The 19,090-nt window shown below is 38.7% G+C and overlaps 1 protein-coding gene across 1 annotated transcript in view; it reads right to left on the bottom strand.

The window, feature by feature from the left end:
* Positions 1–14,022, bottom strand: part of EYS (eyes shut homolog) — a 1,239,289-nt gene extending 1,225,267 nt beyond the window's left edge. Inside the window, 2 exon segments of the mRNA XM_070419099.1 lie at positions 13,286–13,653; positions 13,655–14,022. Coding sequence (XP_070275200.1) covers positions 13,286–13,653; positions 13,655–14,022 — 736 coding nt within the window.
* Positions 14,023–19,090: the final 5,068 nt, after the last annotated feature.

Here is a 19,090-nt window from a genome sequence, read left to right as displayed (position 1 = left end):
GTATAGAATTTTTGTAGCAAATGATAGCCAATTCAGAATTCTACAAAGGAAGACTGCATTCAATATCACAGGACTAAAAGTAGCTATTACATGTTTTTCACTTTAAAAGCAAAGCAATCATGCAATTTTCATAACTGTTATGAAAATTTAACACATTCTGAGTCAAAGTTAAGTGGATATTCATATTATTCACATGATCATTTGTTCCAAAAACCATATCTTTCACTTTTAAAAGGTGGTGTGTTTCTTTCAATATTACTTCCAGTGTCCCAATAAATCACATAACTGAAACTTTGATTCTTTTCTTTCTATATATGGCAAAAAGAGTGTACAAAATTCAAATATAAACGTGTGACTCCTAAATTGAAAAAAGATTGCTTTATACCTATTCCAGAATACATCTGTCAAAAGAGAATCACAATAATTTGAAATTCCTTTAAGATTAAGAACAGCCCCTATCTGATTTTCTTGATTATAAAACATTTATTCATTACCTTATATTTGCTACAAAATGGAGCTATAAGTTTGACTAGATAATAGGCCTTGCTGTCAAGAACACTGTATATCAGCAGGCAGAGTAAAGGAAGTGAATTTTGGAGAAGGGAAAGATAGGAAGACTTCATTCTAGAGAAGGAAATAATGATGAGCAGCAACAGAAAGTGTGAATGTGTTCATAACAAAATCACTAGAATTAATTGTTTAGAGAAATATTAAAAAATAACTTCATAAAAGTAAGTAGAAGACCATTGTATAAATACACGAATGCTAAAAAAAAATAAGGAGATTGGACTTGACTCTGTTTGTTAAACAGAAGAAATAAACATCAGATGAAGAAGGGTTGTTTCTTCAGACAAGAAAAGGTAACAACAGCTAAAATAACTGAATGCTTACTGTGTATCTGCCATTTTTACCAAGTACTTAGCATGGATTGTTTCATTTAATCCTCATAAAAATCCATGAGATGAGTATTGATAATTCTCAAAATTTTACAAATCAGGAAATTAAAATATAGAGAGCTTAAATAATATCCTAAAGGCCATAGAGCCAGGAGTTGTAGACATGGTCTTGGGACACAAGTCTGCTTAACTTTACTGCAATGCTATATTAACCACACTCCTGCTGTATTTATTATCTTATTCATTCCGCAGAGCAAGAGGGGAAGTTGTGCCTTATTTCCTTCATAATATAGGTGATGTAAATGAAGATTAGATGACTAAAATTTGTCTATGACTATTGCAGAATCTATTAACCAAACGCACATAACTCTCATGTTCATCTTTCTACTATGTAACATTAGAAAATGGGAAGTATTTGGAGTGTTTTGAGAAAGTAATATTTACAAAGGAATATTTAGAAAATTAAGTTGGTCATACTAGGTGAAATTATTTGGGCAAGACATTATATATTTGTTATAGCTAGTCAATTGTCTCTCCTTAAATGTCCAACATTTTCACAGTGCTCTACTTAGTGAAGCTGCCTCATTTATAGTTGTTTAATCTTAAAATAATTACCATAATATATAAAGTGAATAAATTAATATTAATGCCTAATTATGCATATTTGATGCTTTACATTATATGTATCCACCTGCAAGTCCCTGTTTAGGTTACATCTTAGTGTTATATTACTGTACATCATGCTGAGCATAGAACTAAAGACCACCACCAATGCTGATAACGATCATAGTGACCAAACGAGGCTTGACAATGTAAAAATAATAACAATCCAGAGTAAAATACATAAATTCCTTCCTAGACGATGTACATCACTAAATATATTAGGTTAAGTTGTTTAACTATTTGCCATAATTTTTTATTTACTCCTCACCCAACAATATTTTTTTCCATTGAGTTTTTAGAGAAAATGGGAGGGAGAGAGAGACACACAGAGAAAGAAACATTGATGTGAGAGAGACACATCAATAAGTTGCCTTCCAAATGCCCCGAGTGTAAAACCGAACCTGCAACCAAGGTAGCCTTGATTGAAATTGAACCCATAACCCTTTAGTCCATAGGCCACCACTCTAACCACTGAGCAAAATGGGCTAGGGCTGTCATAATTTTAAGAACAAATTTTATAAATGCTAAGCTTTAACGTTGATTTTACGTGTAGTGTGCCTATTGGCTCATGTAATGCGATTAACTATCCACACTACTTAACAAATTACACTTATGAGAACAAGGAATAGTTCAATTTTCTAAATGGCAGGGGGTTAGAGCTAGAGTTGAATTGACTGAGATTAGTTTTCCAACCTCTATCAGGATTGAATTTCAAAATAGGATTAAAGTTCAATTATTAAAAATGAAAAAAGTTATATCTGATTTAGCTCCTGCTAGCATTTCTTTCCATGGACAAAATACTATTCTCCTTAAATTCTACCCGCTGCTAGAGGTTGCAAATTGGAGAAATCAACTTTAAATTAAAAAATATTCTGCCTACCCTCTGATTTATCTGCTAATGAAATGCCTTACAATATTCTTCACTAGTCAGATTGAACCACTTGTTACCTGTCCCATGGTATCTGAGGTTATCACATCCTGAAATATAATTATTTCTCAATGCCATGCTGTGGTCTATAAATTATCTTGGGTATAGAGATCCCACCATGTCTTGCAAATTAACCTTCTTGAATCTTGAAACTGAAATTGCTTTTTAAAAAATATATATATATTTTATTGATTTTTTTACAGAGAAGAAGAGAGAGGAATAGAGAGTTAGAAACACTGATGAGAGAGAAACATCGATCAGCTGCCTCCTGCACACCCCCTACATGGGATGTGCCCACAACCAGGGTACATGCCCTTGACCGGAATCGAACCTGGGACCCTTCAGTCTGCAGGCCGACACTCTATCCACTGAGCCAAACCAATCAGGGCTGAAATTGCTTTTTGTAGCTGTCAGTCCTAAACTAAGACTGAGGAGTTTATTTTTTGACAATCAGTCTTATAACAACCTGATATTTTAAAAAGTTTGATAAAAAGTCAGAAACTAATCATATATAGAATGAGGATGTTAATGATTCAATGAATTACTGAAAAATACATTAATATTTTTGCAATAAACCTTATGAAATTATAGAATTAGAGTAAATCACTTTATAATGGATACATAAAATTTACATAATGTTTTCAAATTTGCAATTACAGTGTTAGATTAGACTTTAATTCTTAATTTTACTTTTATTATGACTGAGATTGACCTCATGGTTAATTGTTCCTATTTATACTCCTTAATATTGAGGTGTCTTAAAAATCAGGAATAGGTTTTTCTTCTAAAGGCTCGATAGCTTCCAAATTAAATTGTTATATCTACACCTTTAATTCTTTGCAGTCTTGATATAAATTTGCAATATATCATTAAACTGTTTCTAGCATAATAGCTATAACTTCAAGACAGTAAGTTCCAAATTTCTCAGTTTTAAGTGAAACTCAATAGTGAAGTAAATTTGAATAAAGGCTAATTTATGTAATCTCCGAGAAAGCACTAGAAATATAACATTTTTATATTTTTAATATGACTTTTTAAAATATTATCTCAACTTATTTATGAATCATGTTTCATATATCATCTATCTATATATATAAAAGCCTAAGTGACTAACCATTTTACAGTTCAACCAGTAGCAATGATGCACACTGACCACCAGGAGGCAGATGCTCAATGCACAGGCATAGAAGCATGGAACAGACTGATGAATCTCAGAGGAAAGGGGGGAAGGGGAGGGCGGGAAGAGATTAACCAAAGATCTTATATGCATACTAGGGGCCCAGTGCATGGATTTGTGCACTGGTGGGGTCCCTCGGCCTGGCCTGCAGGGATCGGTCTGAAACTGGCAGTCCGACATCCCCCAAGGGGTCCTGGATTGTGAGAGGGTGCAGGCCAGGCCAAGGGATTTCACCAGTGCATGAATCTGTGCACCTGTCCTCTAGTATAATATATATTAATATGTACAGATCCTAACAGAGGCTAAAATGATTATATATGCATTAGTTCTTGAAGGTTTTTGAAGAAACTAATTTTAAATATGTATAAGCTGCCCAGCCAGTGTGATTCAGTGGTTGAGTGTCAACCTATGATACAGGACATCAAAGTTCAATTCCTGGTCAGGACACATGCCACGGTTGAGGGCTTGGTCCCAGAGCAGGGGTACAGTGGCAGCAGATCAATGATTCTCTCTCATTATTGATGTTTCTATCTCTTCCTCTCTATCCCTTCCTCTTTGAAATCAATAAAAATGTTTAAACAAAAAATAATAAGTAAATAAATAATTATATATAAGCTGACTAAATAGATGGGTAGATGGATAAATACATAGATAGGTAGTTGGACACATGTATACATACATACTTATAAGTTTTTAAAATTTGACAAGTGTACATTCTTTATTAAGGCTTTACATCACAGAATTATACAATTGGTACCAAAAAAAAATTCCAAGGTATTATAGTTATTAATAGGTCATCATTCTAGTTTTCACCTGATAGCACCACTTTATGCTTATGAAGGGTAAAAGAGAATATTGCTAAAATATCAGTCCTGCCCCATTATCAGATTCTCACTGTCTTGGATTTTCTAACCAGGTATTCTTATTCATAGTTGCATTCTAATAAACAGGGATGTGTTTAAGTGATCTCCACTTTGTACTTAAAATTTTTTTCTAGGAGAGTAGGAGAAACATAAGCAGTGAGTTAATTTAACATGAGGATAAGGTAGCAAGTTAACCAGTGATAATCCACCTCTGTTTTCTCAATCCTGTCCAGATTCAAAGTACTGTATATCTCTCATTTAAGGACAGGTTATGGGATTTTGAAGACCAAAGTAATCACAAATAGCTGACTCCTGAGAGTGAAAAGCTGCCTATTTGCAAGTAAGGTGGATGAGTGGGAACCACAGAAAATGAGTTATGTCTCTGTTTTACATGAAAGAAAAATTGAGGCCAAGCAGGCTGGTCATAGAATTTATAGAGTCATCTATATGTTCTTGCTATAGAGATTTGGTCATTTATTGTATGGTATGAATCAGGAGTTGGTAAACTATAACTGTGAGCCAAATAAAACCTTCCATTTATTTATGTAAATAAAGTTTTATTGGATCATAGATAAATTAATTCATTTACATATTATCTACTAGAGGCCTGGTGCATGAATTCATGCATGGGTGGGGTCCCTCCACTGGGCCAGAAATGGGGGCCAATCAGAGCCATCTCGCCCAGTCCCAATCAGGGCTGATGGCCAGGGAGGGACCTAAGGAGGGACCACAGGAGGGCTCTGGGATGTCTTACACAGTCCCAATAGGCCAGACCTCAGAAGCAAGCTAACCTACCAGACAGAGCATCTGTGCATGTCATAGCAACTGGTAGGTCAACCGCTCAGTTGGACTCTTAGCATGTTAGGCTTTTATATATATACTAGGGGCCCGGTGCACAAAAATTTGTGCACTCGGGGGGGGAGGGGAGAGGGGGGTCCCCCAGCCCGGCCTGTGCCCTCTCGCAGTCTGGGACCTCTTGGGAGATAACGACCTGCTGGCTCTGCTGGCTTAGGCCTGCTTCCGGGTGGCAGAGGGCAGGCCCAATCCCTAGGTGCAGCCCCTGGTCAGGCTCAGAGCAGGGCCGATTGGGGAGTTGGGGCACCGCCCCATCATGCACAGAGCAGGGCAGATCGGGAGGTTGCGATGCCACCCTCAGTCATGCTCAGGGTAGGGCTGATTGGGGGGTTGGGGCACCGCCCCCTGTCACACTCAAGGCAGGGTCGATGGGGAGGTTGCAGCGCCACCCCCTGTCACGCACAGAGCAGGGCCGATCAGGGGGTTGAGGAGCTCCCCGCTTTCACTCACAGAGTAGGGCCGATAGGGGAGATGGGGCACCGCCCCCTGTCACACACAGAGCAGGGCGGATCAGGGGGTTGGGGCACTGCACCCTGTCAAACACAGAGCCGCAGGGCAATCAGGGGATTGGAGAGCTCCCCACTATCAGGCACAGAGCAGGGCAGATAGGGAGGTTGTGGCCCCGCCCCCTGTCACACACAGAGCCTCAGGGCGATCAGGGGATTTGGGTGCTGCCCCCTGTCACGCTGATCCCGGTGCCGAGAGCCTCTCTGCTCCGCTGATCCCGGTGACGGGAGGCATATTACCCTTTTACTATATAGGATAGAGGCCTGGTGCATGGGTGAGGGCCGGCTGGTTTGCCCTAAAGGGTGTCCTGGATCAGGGTGGGGGTCCCCACTGGGGTGCCTGGCCAGTCTGGGTGAGGGGCTGAGGGCTGTTTTCCGGAAGCAAGTGACTGAAGCTTCCAACCGCTCCTTGTTTTGTTTGTTTTTTTTTTTTTTTCTGGGCCAGCTTTAGCTCTGAGGCCTCGCCTCTGAAAACATCGATACAATGTTGCTAAAGCCCGGCTGACTGAAAGCCGGTTTCTGGGGTTTTGTTTATCTTCTATGTTTGCAACATAGTACATAGTTGCTTAGAGTTGTAGCTCAGAGGCCCGCAGCGCAGGCAGGGAACATTGGAGTCCTCCTTCACTGCAGCAAGCAAGCCTCATGTTCGCTTCCAGCTGCCTGGCTGCCGGCCGCCATCTTGGCTGACAGTTAATTTGCATATATTCACTGATTAGCCAATGAAAAGGGTAGCGGTCATACGCTAATTACCATGTTTCTCTTTTATTAGTGTAGAAGAAGATAGATTGTAACTCATGGCGCAGAATGCTCGGCATGCCCTTTCCCTCCAGCCCCTGGTCTTGGAGACCTTATGTCCTTCCAAGGCTCTGCTTACCCTCTTCAGCTGCCACACAAAGCAAATTGCATCATGTGCATGGAAACCCTTTGCAGGCTCCATGGGTGTGTCTTTACTTTGCTGCAGTTCTGATTACCCCAACATAAGGAGAGACACCCTCGTTATCAGCTCAGCCTACTGAAGCTGTTTTAAATAGGCCATGGGTCACCCTAGATGGTTTTGCTCAGTGGATAGAGCCATAGCCTGCAGATTGAAGGGTCCTAGGTTTGATTCTGGTCAAGGCACATTCCTGGGTTGCAGGCTCAGTCCCAAGTAGGGGGCATGTGGGAGGCAGCAGATCAATTCTCTCTCATCATTGATGTTTCTATCTCTCTCCCTCTGCCTTCCTCTCTGAAATCAATAAAAATATATTAACAAAAATAAAAATAGGCCATCAAGTGTCCCTGCTCTCCATCCATCCAGTCCCCTCACACCGTCTGTTTGTTTTCACCCACCTTCCCCCGACGCGCGCGCGTGCGCGCGCGCGCGCGCGCGCGCACACACACACACACACACACACACACACACACACTCTGCTGGGTCTGTAAAATGGGGTCAGGATTTCTACTTCAACCAAAGGCGGCGCTTCTGCATGGCCCTCCTTTCCTGCCTATCTCTGTCCCCAGTCCTGTGGGGTCTCTCCCTCCCTCCCCTCCTCCTAATTTGGTGGGCCCTGCTCTGCCCCCTCCTCCTGCAACCTCCTGTCTGCAGCCTCCCCCTTTCTCCTCTGGGGGCAGAACCCCCCAAAGGCTTGCGGGGTGAGGCGGTGTGGGTGAGACAGTGCAGGCAGGGCTTTGCAGGGCCATGCAGCTGTGCAGAGCGAGCCCAGGTGGGGCCTTGGAGGCGAGCTGGGGTGATGGGTCTCAGGGAGGAGGAGGGAGGGACATGGAGCCTGTCCCATGGGAAAGGCACTGGGCTCCTCGGCTGCCCCCACCCAGAAGCTTTTCTAGGCCCCTGCACAACTGTCGCCCCCTGCCCCTTGCTGCTTCTGCTTCCTTCCAAGTTTTGGACTTGGTTTCTCTGACTTAGACCAGTCCTCCTCTCTGCTGTGTCCCTGAGAGCTCGAGGCCGCCCGTTGGCCTTGGGCAGGTGAGCCTGGCCCATCCCCCTCTAACGGTGCTACCCACTATTCTGGAGAAGTTACTGAAACTTAAAAAGCAGCAGCTCTGCCCTAACCGGTTTGGCTCAGTGGATAGAGCGTCGGCTTGCGGACTCAAGGGTCCCAGGTTCGATTCTGGTCAAGGGCATGTACCTTGGTTGTGGGCACATCCCCAGTAGGGGTTGTGCAGGAGGCAGCTGATCGATGTCTCATCAATGTTTCTAGCTCTCTATCTCTCTCCCTTCCTCTCTATAAAAAATCAATAAAAATATATATTTAAAAAAGCAGCAGCTCTGAAGATTATAAATTGTGCACTAAGAATGCCATAGGATGTGGAGGGCTGTGCAGTCCATTGGCTCTTGAATCACAGGTAGCAGCCTCCTGTGCCACACGGTCCCTCCTGGCTCCTGCCCCCGCCTGCCTCCGCCAGGGGCTCAGGAGAAACCCTGGGAGCTTCCTCACACCTTACTTTCCAGGCCAGCCCACCAGCACCCTCAGCAAGCCAACCTACCAGTCGGAGCATCTGTCCCCTGGTGGTTAGTGTGGGTCATAGCGACTGGTTGAGCAGTGGAAATCCCAGGGGAACTCCCAGTCCAGGGGACAGTTTGCATATTAGGCTTTTATAATATAGGACTAGAGGCATGGTGCATGAAAATTTGTTCACTCAGAGGGGTTCCTCAGCCCGGCCTGAACCCTCTCACAGTCCGGAAGCCCTCAGGTGATGTCTGACTAAGGCCTTAGGCCCACTCCAGGGAGTGGGCCTAAGCCACAGTTTGGCCTCCCTCAATGGGAGGCGACTGGGTGGGCCAATCAGGGGGTGGCACCAGCCAGGGAGCGGCCGGCAGTGCCCCCGATTGACCCTCTGCCGCCACTGGTCGCTGCCGTCCCTTAATCACTGTCTCCTCTCTTTGCCCCACTGGCATGAGCCTTGGCCAGCCCTACCCCCCACCGACCAGTCATTCTGCTGTTCAGTCAATTTGCATATTATGCTTTTATTATATCGGATGGTTGTTTTCACCCTATCATAGCAGAGCTGTGTTATTGCAGTCGAAACCATAAAGTTCAGAAAGTCTAAAATATTTACTATCTAACCCTTTAAAGAAGAATAGTATGCAAGCCCCTGGTATGAATATACAACTATTTACATATTTTATTATATGCTGATGTTTCTTTATTTTTTTAATAATGTTCCATTTATTGGATTTACTTTATTTCTATTTACTGGATCTTTCTTTTTTAATTTAATTTACCTTTATTGTTATAATATTACAGATGTCCTCTTTCCCCATGTCCTTGACCCCTTCCACTGGACCCTCCCTCCCAGGCTTTCACCACACTATTGTCTGTGTCCCAGATATGAGTTATTTGGGTTATATCTCCCCCACAGTCCTCTCCCAACTTTTTACTTCATAATAGATATTTAATATATTATAAGATCAAGAGAAACAATTTACAGTTTAATAAAAATATTTCATATTTATGTTTTCCTATAAATTTGATAATGAATACATAGTTTGTCCCTAAACTATGTTGCTTATTCATGATTCACCACAGTGTACTAGTGACTTATACTAGTAAATGTATTGGCTCCATAGCTAGAATAATTTCACATTCAGTTATAATATGCCACACTACTAGCAAAATAAGAGGCTTCAAATAGATAATCAATTAATTTCAATAGTGGTTTGATTTTTCCATCCAATTCATTGGGAAAAAAATAAAGCTTTACAAAAGTGTATTCTGTTGAAGACAAGATATACGACAATATTAGAAATGCTATTGAAAATTTAGTAAGAATGTTTAAAGATAAAGTTATTGTTGTTTTAAAATTATATATTTTATTAAGTATATCCTAATATATATTGTTTTAATTATGCTTGGAAAAGGATGGGAAAATGTACTTGTAATTTATTGTCATACACACATAATTCATATTGTAAATCCAAAATAGTTGGGATATTCAGACAACTGGATTAGAATCTCTAGCTGAAAATTTCACAAATAACTTTAAATATTTACAACACACTAATTTTTTGTGACAAACTGATATTGAAAAAAAAGTTACACATAAGAATGTGTTTTCTCTCACTGTTGTCCACATTTAGATTTTAGTGATGTTTAAACTTCTGAGGAATGACTGAAAATAAACCAAAGTATTTTAGGGATGTTTTGACATGTTAGTGGAAGAAGCCTTTAAATGTTGGTTATATCTTGTTTAAAATCAGTTATGAGCATTTAATTAAAAAATAACATTAAACACAAAAAATCAGTTTTTGAAAGTGTTAGTGAGGTGTACTTATTTTTTTAAAAAAGCATTAAAGTTTATCCCTGCACAACGCAATGAAGACACTTAACAAATTTGATAAGCTCAAAAGTGTACAACATTATAAACACTATAACCGTGCTTTGCAATAGCTGGACATGTGGAAACACTATTTGAAGGGAGCACCTATATTTCATGGACAGATTGATGTGCTAGAACAAAATGGAATTAAATAGAAAAGATCTATAACTCTGCAGCACCTAAGTTTGGCCAACACTCAAAGGGATTATATATTTAGAGATCATTTGTTTTGTGAGGATTATTTTTGAAAATGTGTGTCAAATAATTCTGAATAGAATAAAAATATGGATCTGATGTAAATATTTGATCTATGTATTTCATACAAAAAATAGAATTGAGGATACTTTCCATTTAGCAGATTTTCCCAAGAGATGAACAGAAACCTCAATATGTGTACAGTGACACTTTTTTCAATTAATAATGGCATAATTAGAAAAAAGTTGAAAGCAATAAACTTAAAGCTATCAATAATAAACGCAACTTTGAACAAGGTATAGATGATTTTATGAAAAATTAAGATAATAAAACCATATGAAAAACATACTCAATCTTCAGAAAAAAAAAATAGTATTAGAGATAAATATGACTAAACATAGTTTCTGCTGAAATTATTTTGTAATGTTCAGATAATCAAAATAAAATATGTTCAAAATTTTCCCTTTGATTTACAGATATCAAGTTGGAATCATTTGCTTTGGAAATAATTTTATTTAAAATAATTTTGTATGAACTATTTCCGATGTCTGCTTATTTAATGAAATGAAATTGCCAATCAATAAGTAACTGTTTCAAATATTATGCAATTATAACCGAGAAAAGTTAGTAAGCTAAGACTAGTAGAACAGGGAAACTGAGAGACAGCTGAACAAACTGGAAGAACAATTTACAGCAGGTACAGAATGTCGCCCGGCGGAAAGCCCCAGGTGCCTAACAAGGGGCAAAGCTAGGGCAACAAGGGCCTCGCCCCCAGGGTGACCTTCCCACCCTTAGCATATGGCTGCTCATGTGGTTTAGACCCCCTGACTTTTCCTCCCTAGTGATAACATCTAGGCCTCAATTGTATGTCAGCCCCAGTCCCAGAAGCAATGCCATTGCTGACCTCAGAACCAGCTGCCTTGACTAAGGACCACCTACCCTCAAGCCCACCAATCAGGGGAGACCACGACCCTAAAAGAGCACACCGGCAAAGCCTATGAATAGTCTATTGAGACCTTCCAGGAGAACTCCCCTAAGATTCCGGCCTGGAAGAGAGAAATAAATAGCCTCAACACAAAAGATGCCGTATGTGCCCTCTCTCAGAAGCACACCTGCACCATTCCCTTTCCCTGTTATTCTAAGGAACCTCAGGAGACTTGCCTCAGGGGAGTGGTGGGCAGTGACAGCGTGTCCTACACTAAACCCCCGCACCCGTCTCCTAGGTCCCCTTTCACTCTGACTTCTCAGGGAGCTAAAGCAGCCCGGCCTAGGCTCTCCTGTTGCTCCTTCCATGCTAAGCTCTTCCTTGGTGCACTGTCCTGCGTGTGCTTTTACTGCAGCCAATAAGTCATTGCTTCCTTTGCTGGATTTTGTTTTGACTGAAATCTTTCCTTCAAAGAGACAAGAACCAAGGTCTCATCCTCTCAGCAATAACATAACTGCTTTTAGCTACCTCTTTTGCTCAAAAATGCTATTATTTGAAGGCAATTACATGGTTGCTATATGTATGTAGCATATGGTAAGAGATTGTAAAACATCTTTCATCTCATAACATACCTCAAGGAAACAAAAGACTTGAAGGAAAAAAGACCGGAAAAGATTTATTTGAAGATAATTGGAATTCCTTTTTTTTAAGGTTTCATCTTTTTTAAATTCTGTATCAATTGACATTCAGTATCACTTTATAGTAGTGTTAGGTGTACAGCATACTAGTTAGAAAATTATATAAGTTACAAAATAATTTCCCCAATAATTCTAGTACTCACTTGGCTCCATACATAGTTATGATTATATTATTTACTATATTGCCTATACTGTTCTTTACATCCCCATGATTATTCTGTTACTGCCAAATTGTACTTCTAAAATCCCTTACATTTTTTTAATCAGCTCTCTAGCCCCCTCTGATCTGGCAACCCTCAGTTTTTTCACTGTATTCATGAGTCTATTTCAACTTTGTTTGCTTATTTTGTTTTAGATCCCACATATAAGAAAGTTTGGATTCTCAAAAGCTACACACAAAATTCTAAATCCTATTGCTTTCTTGCCTTTGTTGTTATATCAAGTTTGTCAAATCCCACTTACATAAACTATCATGGTCTTACTATATCATATACCGTAACCTTGCATACAGTATTTTTCAATGTAGTTAATCATCTCATAAAACCCTTCACAGAAGAATGTGCCTAGAGTATTTCAGGGCATGGCAAGTGGACAAATGTTACTACAAAACAGTTATACACAATTTGACAAAATACCCCCAATTCTATTTTAATTCTTAATTTAATTTTAAGCAGTTTTTTCCATGATCAATGATGCCTTTCAAATTCCTTGTAAACTCTGACATCCCTGCCTCAGAAGTCTCCTTCCTTCCTTCACCTCCAAACAACTTCCAACACAATGAAATATAAATATAAATGTGTGCCAAAATGTTCCCACATATAAAACAAAATTAGCCGAACCGGTTTGGCTCAGTGGATAGAGCATCGGCCTGCGGACTCAAGGGTCCCAGGTTCGATTCCAGTCAAGGGCATGTACCTTGGTTGCAGGCACATCCCCACTAGGGGGCGTGCAGGAGGCAGCTGATCGATGTCTCATCGATGTTTCTAGCTCTCTATCCCTCTCCCTTCTTCTCTGTAAAAAATCAATAAAATATATTTTAAAAAATTAACAGTAGAATGTTTGTAGGTCATGTCCTTTCGATCTTAGTGAGTGTAATGAGCTAAACTGTTATACTCCCTCCATTTGTTGAAATCCTAATTCCAAGACTGCATAATTTGACAATATTTGAATGTAGAATTTTTGTATTTTTGTAAGTAGCAGTTTATGAATTCACTTTATTTTCATATTTTAATAGAATTATGTTATTTATAAAGTCATCTTACCTCAAAATGGTGGGGGACAGATACATTCATATCCTTGCTCATTCCATTTTTCTCTTTTATTAATGCAACTGCCATTATTTTTACAGGGTTTATAAGAACATGCATCAACTTCCTGGCAGTATTTTCCAGAAAATGGAGTCTCACAATGACAGTTGTATGTCTTGCTCCAAATTTCAGTAAGACATTTACCATGCCCAGAGCAATATTCTGAATTCAGATATTCCTGGCAGAACTGCTCTTTCACTGTCACATTTAGTCGAAGTCCCAGTTGACAAAGCGATGGACCACTTGCCATTACTGTAATCAAATAATGTGTCCCAACAGTCAGCCACTGGGAGTTAACAGTGTGCATTCCTTTTAGTTTGCAGCTCTTCAGCTGTGGTATTCTGCAGATAGTCAATGAAGGATGCTTCAGAAACATTCATCAAATTTAGTTCTGGAGAGTGAAGAGATGGTTCAGAAGAAATTACAAGGTTGTCTCCTAATTGAATTTTCAAAGGGCAAATCTGGGGGACAGCTAGATTGCCTGAAGTACTCATTTTAGTAGTTATGTACTCAAACTAGCAATCTCCATAGGCGTCCATGCAAATGTTTCCTCTTACTGTCCAATTCACCACATATGATGAGGGTTGTGCACGCCATTCTTCCACCAATTGCCATTTACATGTTGTTTTTCCATTTATAAACATGCAGTGAAGAGCCAGCAGGCTCAGAAGCATAATTGATTTGTTAGTCATTACAGGAAATTGTATTTTACAGTCTATCATGAAAATGTCATAAATGATTGCTCGACATGGGCTTTCAATGTTGCTGGACATTTCTAAGCAGAGATTGTGTTCAGGGATTCCTGGGAACTGGCTCTGGTTTTCTTTACTATTCCCAAAGTGCAAGTGAACTCAAGAATTGGATATTGATTAAGAAACAGGAGGTTCTGCTGTTTTAAATAACCCTTCAAACAGAAAAGCATTCATTGTTATTGAGTGTTTTCCTAAATTACTTAATGATGCAAAAATTTCTCGCTGTTTTCAGAAAAACTGTGTCACTAGCAGATAGGCATCTTCTCTGTGAAACAGGCCAGGAAAAATTATGGTTGTTATGTTGTATCTCACCCTTCCCTATATAATCACCTGGTGCTGAAAAGGTTTGGTGTCACTGTGTAATTGAACCAGCAACTTACTATATATATATAAAACAATAAAAGCATAATATGCTAATTAAACTGGAAGTCCTTCCGGACATCCTTCCAGACAACCTTCCAGACGAAGCTGGGGCTGTGAGGGCAGCCCGGGTCCTGGATGCCTGCTGGTGGCTGGAGGAAAGCTCAGGTCCCGGGTGCCTGCCGGCAGCCAGAGGGAAGCCCGGGTCCCGGGTGCTAGAGGAAAGCTGATGCCGGCAGCCAGAGGGAAGCCCGGGTCCCGGGTACTAGAGGAAAGCTGATGCCGGCAGCCAGGGGAAGGAAGGCCTACTCTTGCACGGATTTCGTGCATCCAGCTTCTAATTATTTTATATCAAGCTTGAACATAACTGGAACACAGCAATAGTCAACATCTTTAATGGATAGATGTGATTTTCTTCAGATATAAGTATCCATCTCTGATTAGTTTTAGGGAAAAAAAAACACTTTAAAAGACATAAAATAAGAATTAAATGATTTAAATATAATATATAATATTCATGTAATATTTTATACAAATATAAGCCCTAAGATACCTCTTGGTGACAAATCATGTTCTTCTAATGGGTAATCCAGGAGGTGGAAGCTCTCACATACATAACAGACACATAGAATATTCTGTTGTACATATGAGTACACTTAGAATGAGTTTTTTTTTTCTTTATTGATTAAGGTATCACATATGTGTCCTTATCTCCCCATTGTCCCCCTAACCCCCCACTCATGCCCTCACCCCCCTGTTGTCCATGTCCATTGGTTAGGCTTATATGCATGCATACAAGTCCTTTGGTTGATCTCTCCCCCTTACCCCCACCCTTCTGCAGGAATGATGGGAGCATGGCAGAAAGTGTAAAATGGTGTGATAGAAGGATGATAACTAGAGGTAGTGTGGCAGTAATGTTCTCTTTCATCACTCACCACACGTGTGAAAGGAGGGGTCAGGGGATCAGTTCTGTGGGAAGACATCACTACTCCCAGGAAGAAGGCAATCAGATTTAATATACTGACCCAACTAAAATATAGTAACTACCACATGAGGTTTTTCGCAGTGCAAATCATTACTCTATTTGATTAACAAATAAACTATAAACCTTATAAAAAAACTCAAATTCAGAGATGAAAGCAAATGGTATAGCAGAAATATATGCGCTTTAGATTTGTTATGTTATTTATTCATTCTATGTTCATAGGCCACATGAGCTTTAATTTGCTCCACTCTTCCACAGGTAAGAATATATTAATATATTAATTTAGAGAAACTTATATAGAAGTATTTAATTGACAAGGTAGTAGTGAAGATTGAATTAGACTATTTAAATGTATATGTTATTCAATAAATGGTAGCTTTTATTATCCAATTTCACTTAGCAATTAAAATCCAGGTTTATCATACTTCAGATCACAGCATTTCTAATATACCTTGACTACCAATTAAATATTGTTAAAATAAAATATTTATGCCATTATAATATGGAATTAATTTGTTAATATCAAATATTTATGGAAAGTCTAATATCTTAATGGCTATTTTAGATCATATAGAAATTAAATTTATTATAAATTACCTCTTTGCAAATTCGGTTGTGGATGTTATAAATCTATAAAATATTAATTCACATAAGTAATATATTACCTTAGTATGCACACAGAAAAAGTTAAATTATAAGTTTCTTAGAACCAAAAGTTTTGTGTGATCATGTTCATTTGAAATATATCAATTATAAATTCTGGATTTAAATTAATAATCTTGCTAAGATATAAAGAATACTTTAAACAAATCTATTTTATTTTAATTGATGTGCATGGCAACATGCTAGGTACTAGGAATTCATCAATGACTGAGTGGAAGTAAGTATCAGTATAAAGAACTGAAAACTCAATGAAGGAGACAGATTATTAGGCAAGTAGCATCACCAATTTATTATAAAAAAAGATAATCTAGAGAACTATAAAAACATATAGCAGAGCCATTTAATAGGGAATAAGGATGAGCTTGGGCAATAAAATGGATTCATCTGGGAAAGTTGCCAAGGAGGGGAATTCCAGAAGAAAATGTCTAGCTAAAGACTTTGAGATGAGTGTGACAACAGACTTTTTTGAAGAAGTAAGATAAGTTATGCAGAGAGAGAAAAAATTATGATAAAATATAAGCTCTTGATTTACATAGATAGTATATCCAGAGGGGCAGGCATTGTTAGTAAAGGAGCTTGCATTTTATTTGAGGACATTGGAGAACTTATTGAAGATTTTATGTGGGAGATTAACAAGAGCACATTTTATTTTAATGACGTCAGTTTATTTGAAGTGTGAGGAATGCACGTACTCGTGGGTACAATTGAGAGAGTGGAGAAGGTAGAGAAGGCAGTAGCACTAATCTAGTGAAACAATAGTGATGGCCTGATGAGAAAGGTGCCAGTAGAAATATAGTAACATTGATAGAGTTGAGAAATATTTAAACAGTAGAATTGCAAGGTCTTAAAGGCTGTTGACCTAAGTAGAGAGAAAGAAACTCAGGAGGAGTAGGTGCATAATCAAGATGGTAAGGGAAAGGGGATGTCAGAATCACATATGTACATATTGAATTTGAAGTCCATCTGAACACTTTTGTTGTGGAAGTATTCAGACATCAATGGTATGTAAAGATATGAGCATAGAGGAGATGCTGGGCTGGAAATCTAAACATGATCATACTAATCATATATTTTTATATTTCAATACATATGTACAATTTTGGAAGATTGTTTTAAAATGTGAAAGACTTGATCTTATTTAAACATGAGGAAAGAACAAACATGGAAGACAATAAAGCAGTATGGAAGAAAATAAGTGTCAATGTATATAGTGCAGAGTAGGAGAAAAGAAATTAAGATTATTGTAGATTATTAAGGTTGTGACTTTGGTGGCAGGAAGTCGAGGAATTTACCTTGTGGGATCATCTATTTTCTCTATGAAATAAGAGATGATTAGTGGAGATGGTGAGTTTGGAGGAAAGGATTGGGCAAGATTTGAAATAAACAGTGAGAAAAATATGAGAGAATGTTAAGACAAAAGAGAAGGATCAATAGGCAATACTGAAATACGTTTGTGGCTGTTAGAAACACATTTAGAGTAGTATCAGCCTGCACAGGAGCATTATTTTTCCAGTAGCCCAGTTGAAAGGTATATAATAAAAATAAGTAATAAATGGGCTTAAACAAATGGAGTTACCAATTTATTTCCACATAGAAATGCTAAGAAAAATAATGCCATTTGCATTGAAGAAGAATTAAGTTTGTGTGACATTTTTAGACTAGCTACAGATGTGAGCTCGCAATATTGCGTGGCTACTTCCATGCTTCTCAGAATTCTCTGGGTCCCTAATTATTGTGCATTCATATTTTCAAAGAGAAAGTGACTTGATGTATTGTGTTTCTATCTCAAGAAAATTTAAATAAATAGAAATAGAAGCAAAACATAAAAACCCAGAAAACTTGTATGAGGTCAATTTGCTTCCATATATGCTGAATACAAAATGCATTGAATTTTATTAGAACAAGATTGATATAAGCATCATTTGATGCCTTTTGGACTCAAAAGATAAATATAATGATATGTAACTCAGTTCTTCTTCATTTATAATGACACTAGAGGCCAGGTGCACAGATTCGTTCACTGGTGGGGGCATGGCCAGCGAGGATCGGCCTGCTGTGGGAGCGACACTCTCCTGCATTGAGAGTCTGCCCCTTGGTGGTCAGTGCACATCATAGAGACTGGTCAACTGGTTGTTCTGGTGGTTCTGCCATTCGGTCGCTGGGCTTTTATATACATAGATGGTTCTACATCCCACAGAGTTTAAGCTGTATTTTCATTTCCATTTAGCTCAAAATATTTTTTAAATTTTCCTTGAGACTTCTTCATTGACCAACATGCTATTTAATAGTGAATTTCCCTGGCTGATGTGGCTCAGTTGGATGAGTACCTTTCCATGCACCAAGAGGTTGCAGGTTCGACCCCCTGTTGAAACACATGTCCAGGTTGAGGGCTCGATCCCCAGTAGGGTGCATGCAGGAGGCAACCAATGGATGTTTCTCTTTTCCTCTCCCTTCCTCTCTCTCTAAAAATCAATTAATACATATTTTAAAATAGTTAATTGTTAGATTTCCAACATAAGACAGAAAATAAGGCTTTCACTTAATAGATGTAAATAATACAATGTAGAATGACTATCTTATCAAACTTTCATCAAATGTATCCCATCACATATGCAGTACCTAAACATAGAAACTCTGGAGTAAAAAAAAAAAGCCTGGTTATAATTTTTGGTTACCTTTCTACCTACCCTACATTAGAGAAATTAGCACAGTTTCCTCATGTGTAAATCAAAGTAATGATTGTTTTTATCTCATAGATTGTGAGAATTAAATGAAATAAACCATAAAGCTATTTTGATAGCTCAGTCCTTTCAAATAGAAAGTTAGTAAATTTTTTTAAATAGTATATGTATATATGTGGAGAAGTCCAATAACTAGATTTCTTTAAAAATACTTCTATGATATTTCTTAGACTAATTTATATATTCAAACATATATGAAAGATCACATAAAATGCCCATATTAAGGAAAGGTAACAATTTGTATGTTTTAAAAATGACA

The sequence above is a fragment of the Myotis yumanensis genome, unplaced genomic scaffold (genome assembly GCF_028538775.1).
Source record: "Myotis yumanensis isolate MYYU_CA2020_CCGP unplaced genomic scaffold, mMyoYum1.0.hap1 SCAF_6, whole genome shotgun sequence".
Lineage (NCBI taxonomy): Eukaryota > Metazoa > Chordata > Mammalia > Chiroptera > Vespertilionidae > Myotis > Myotis yumanensis.
The sequence above is the reverse complement of the archived record's forward strand: the minus strand, read 5'-3'. Positions and strand labels throughout refer to the sequence as shown.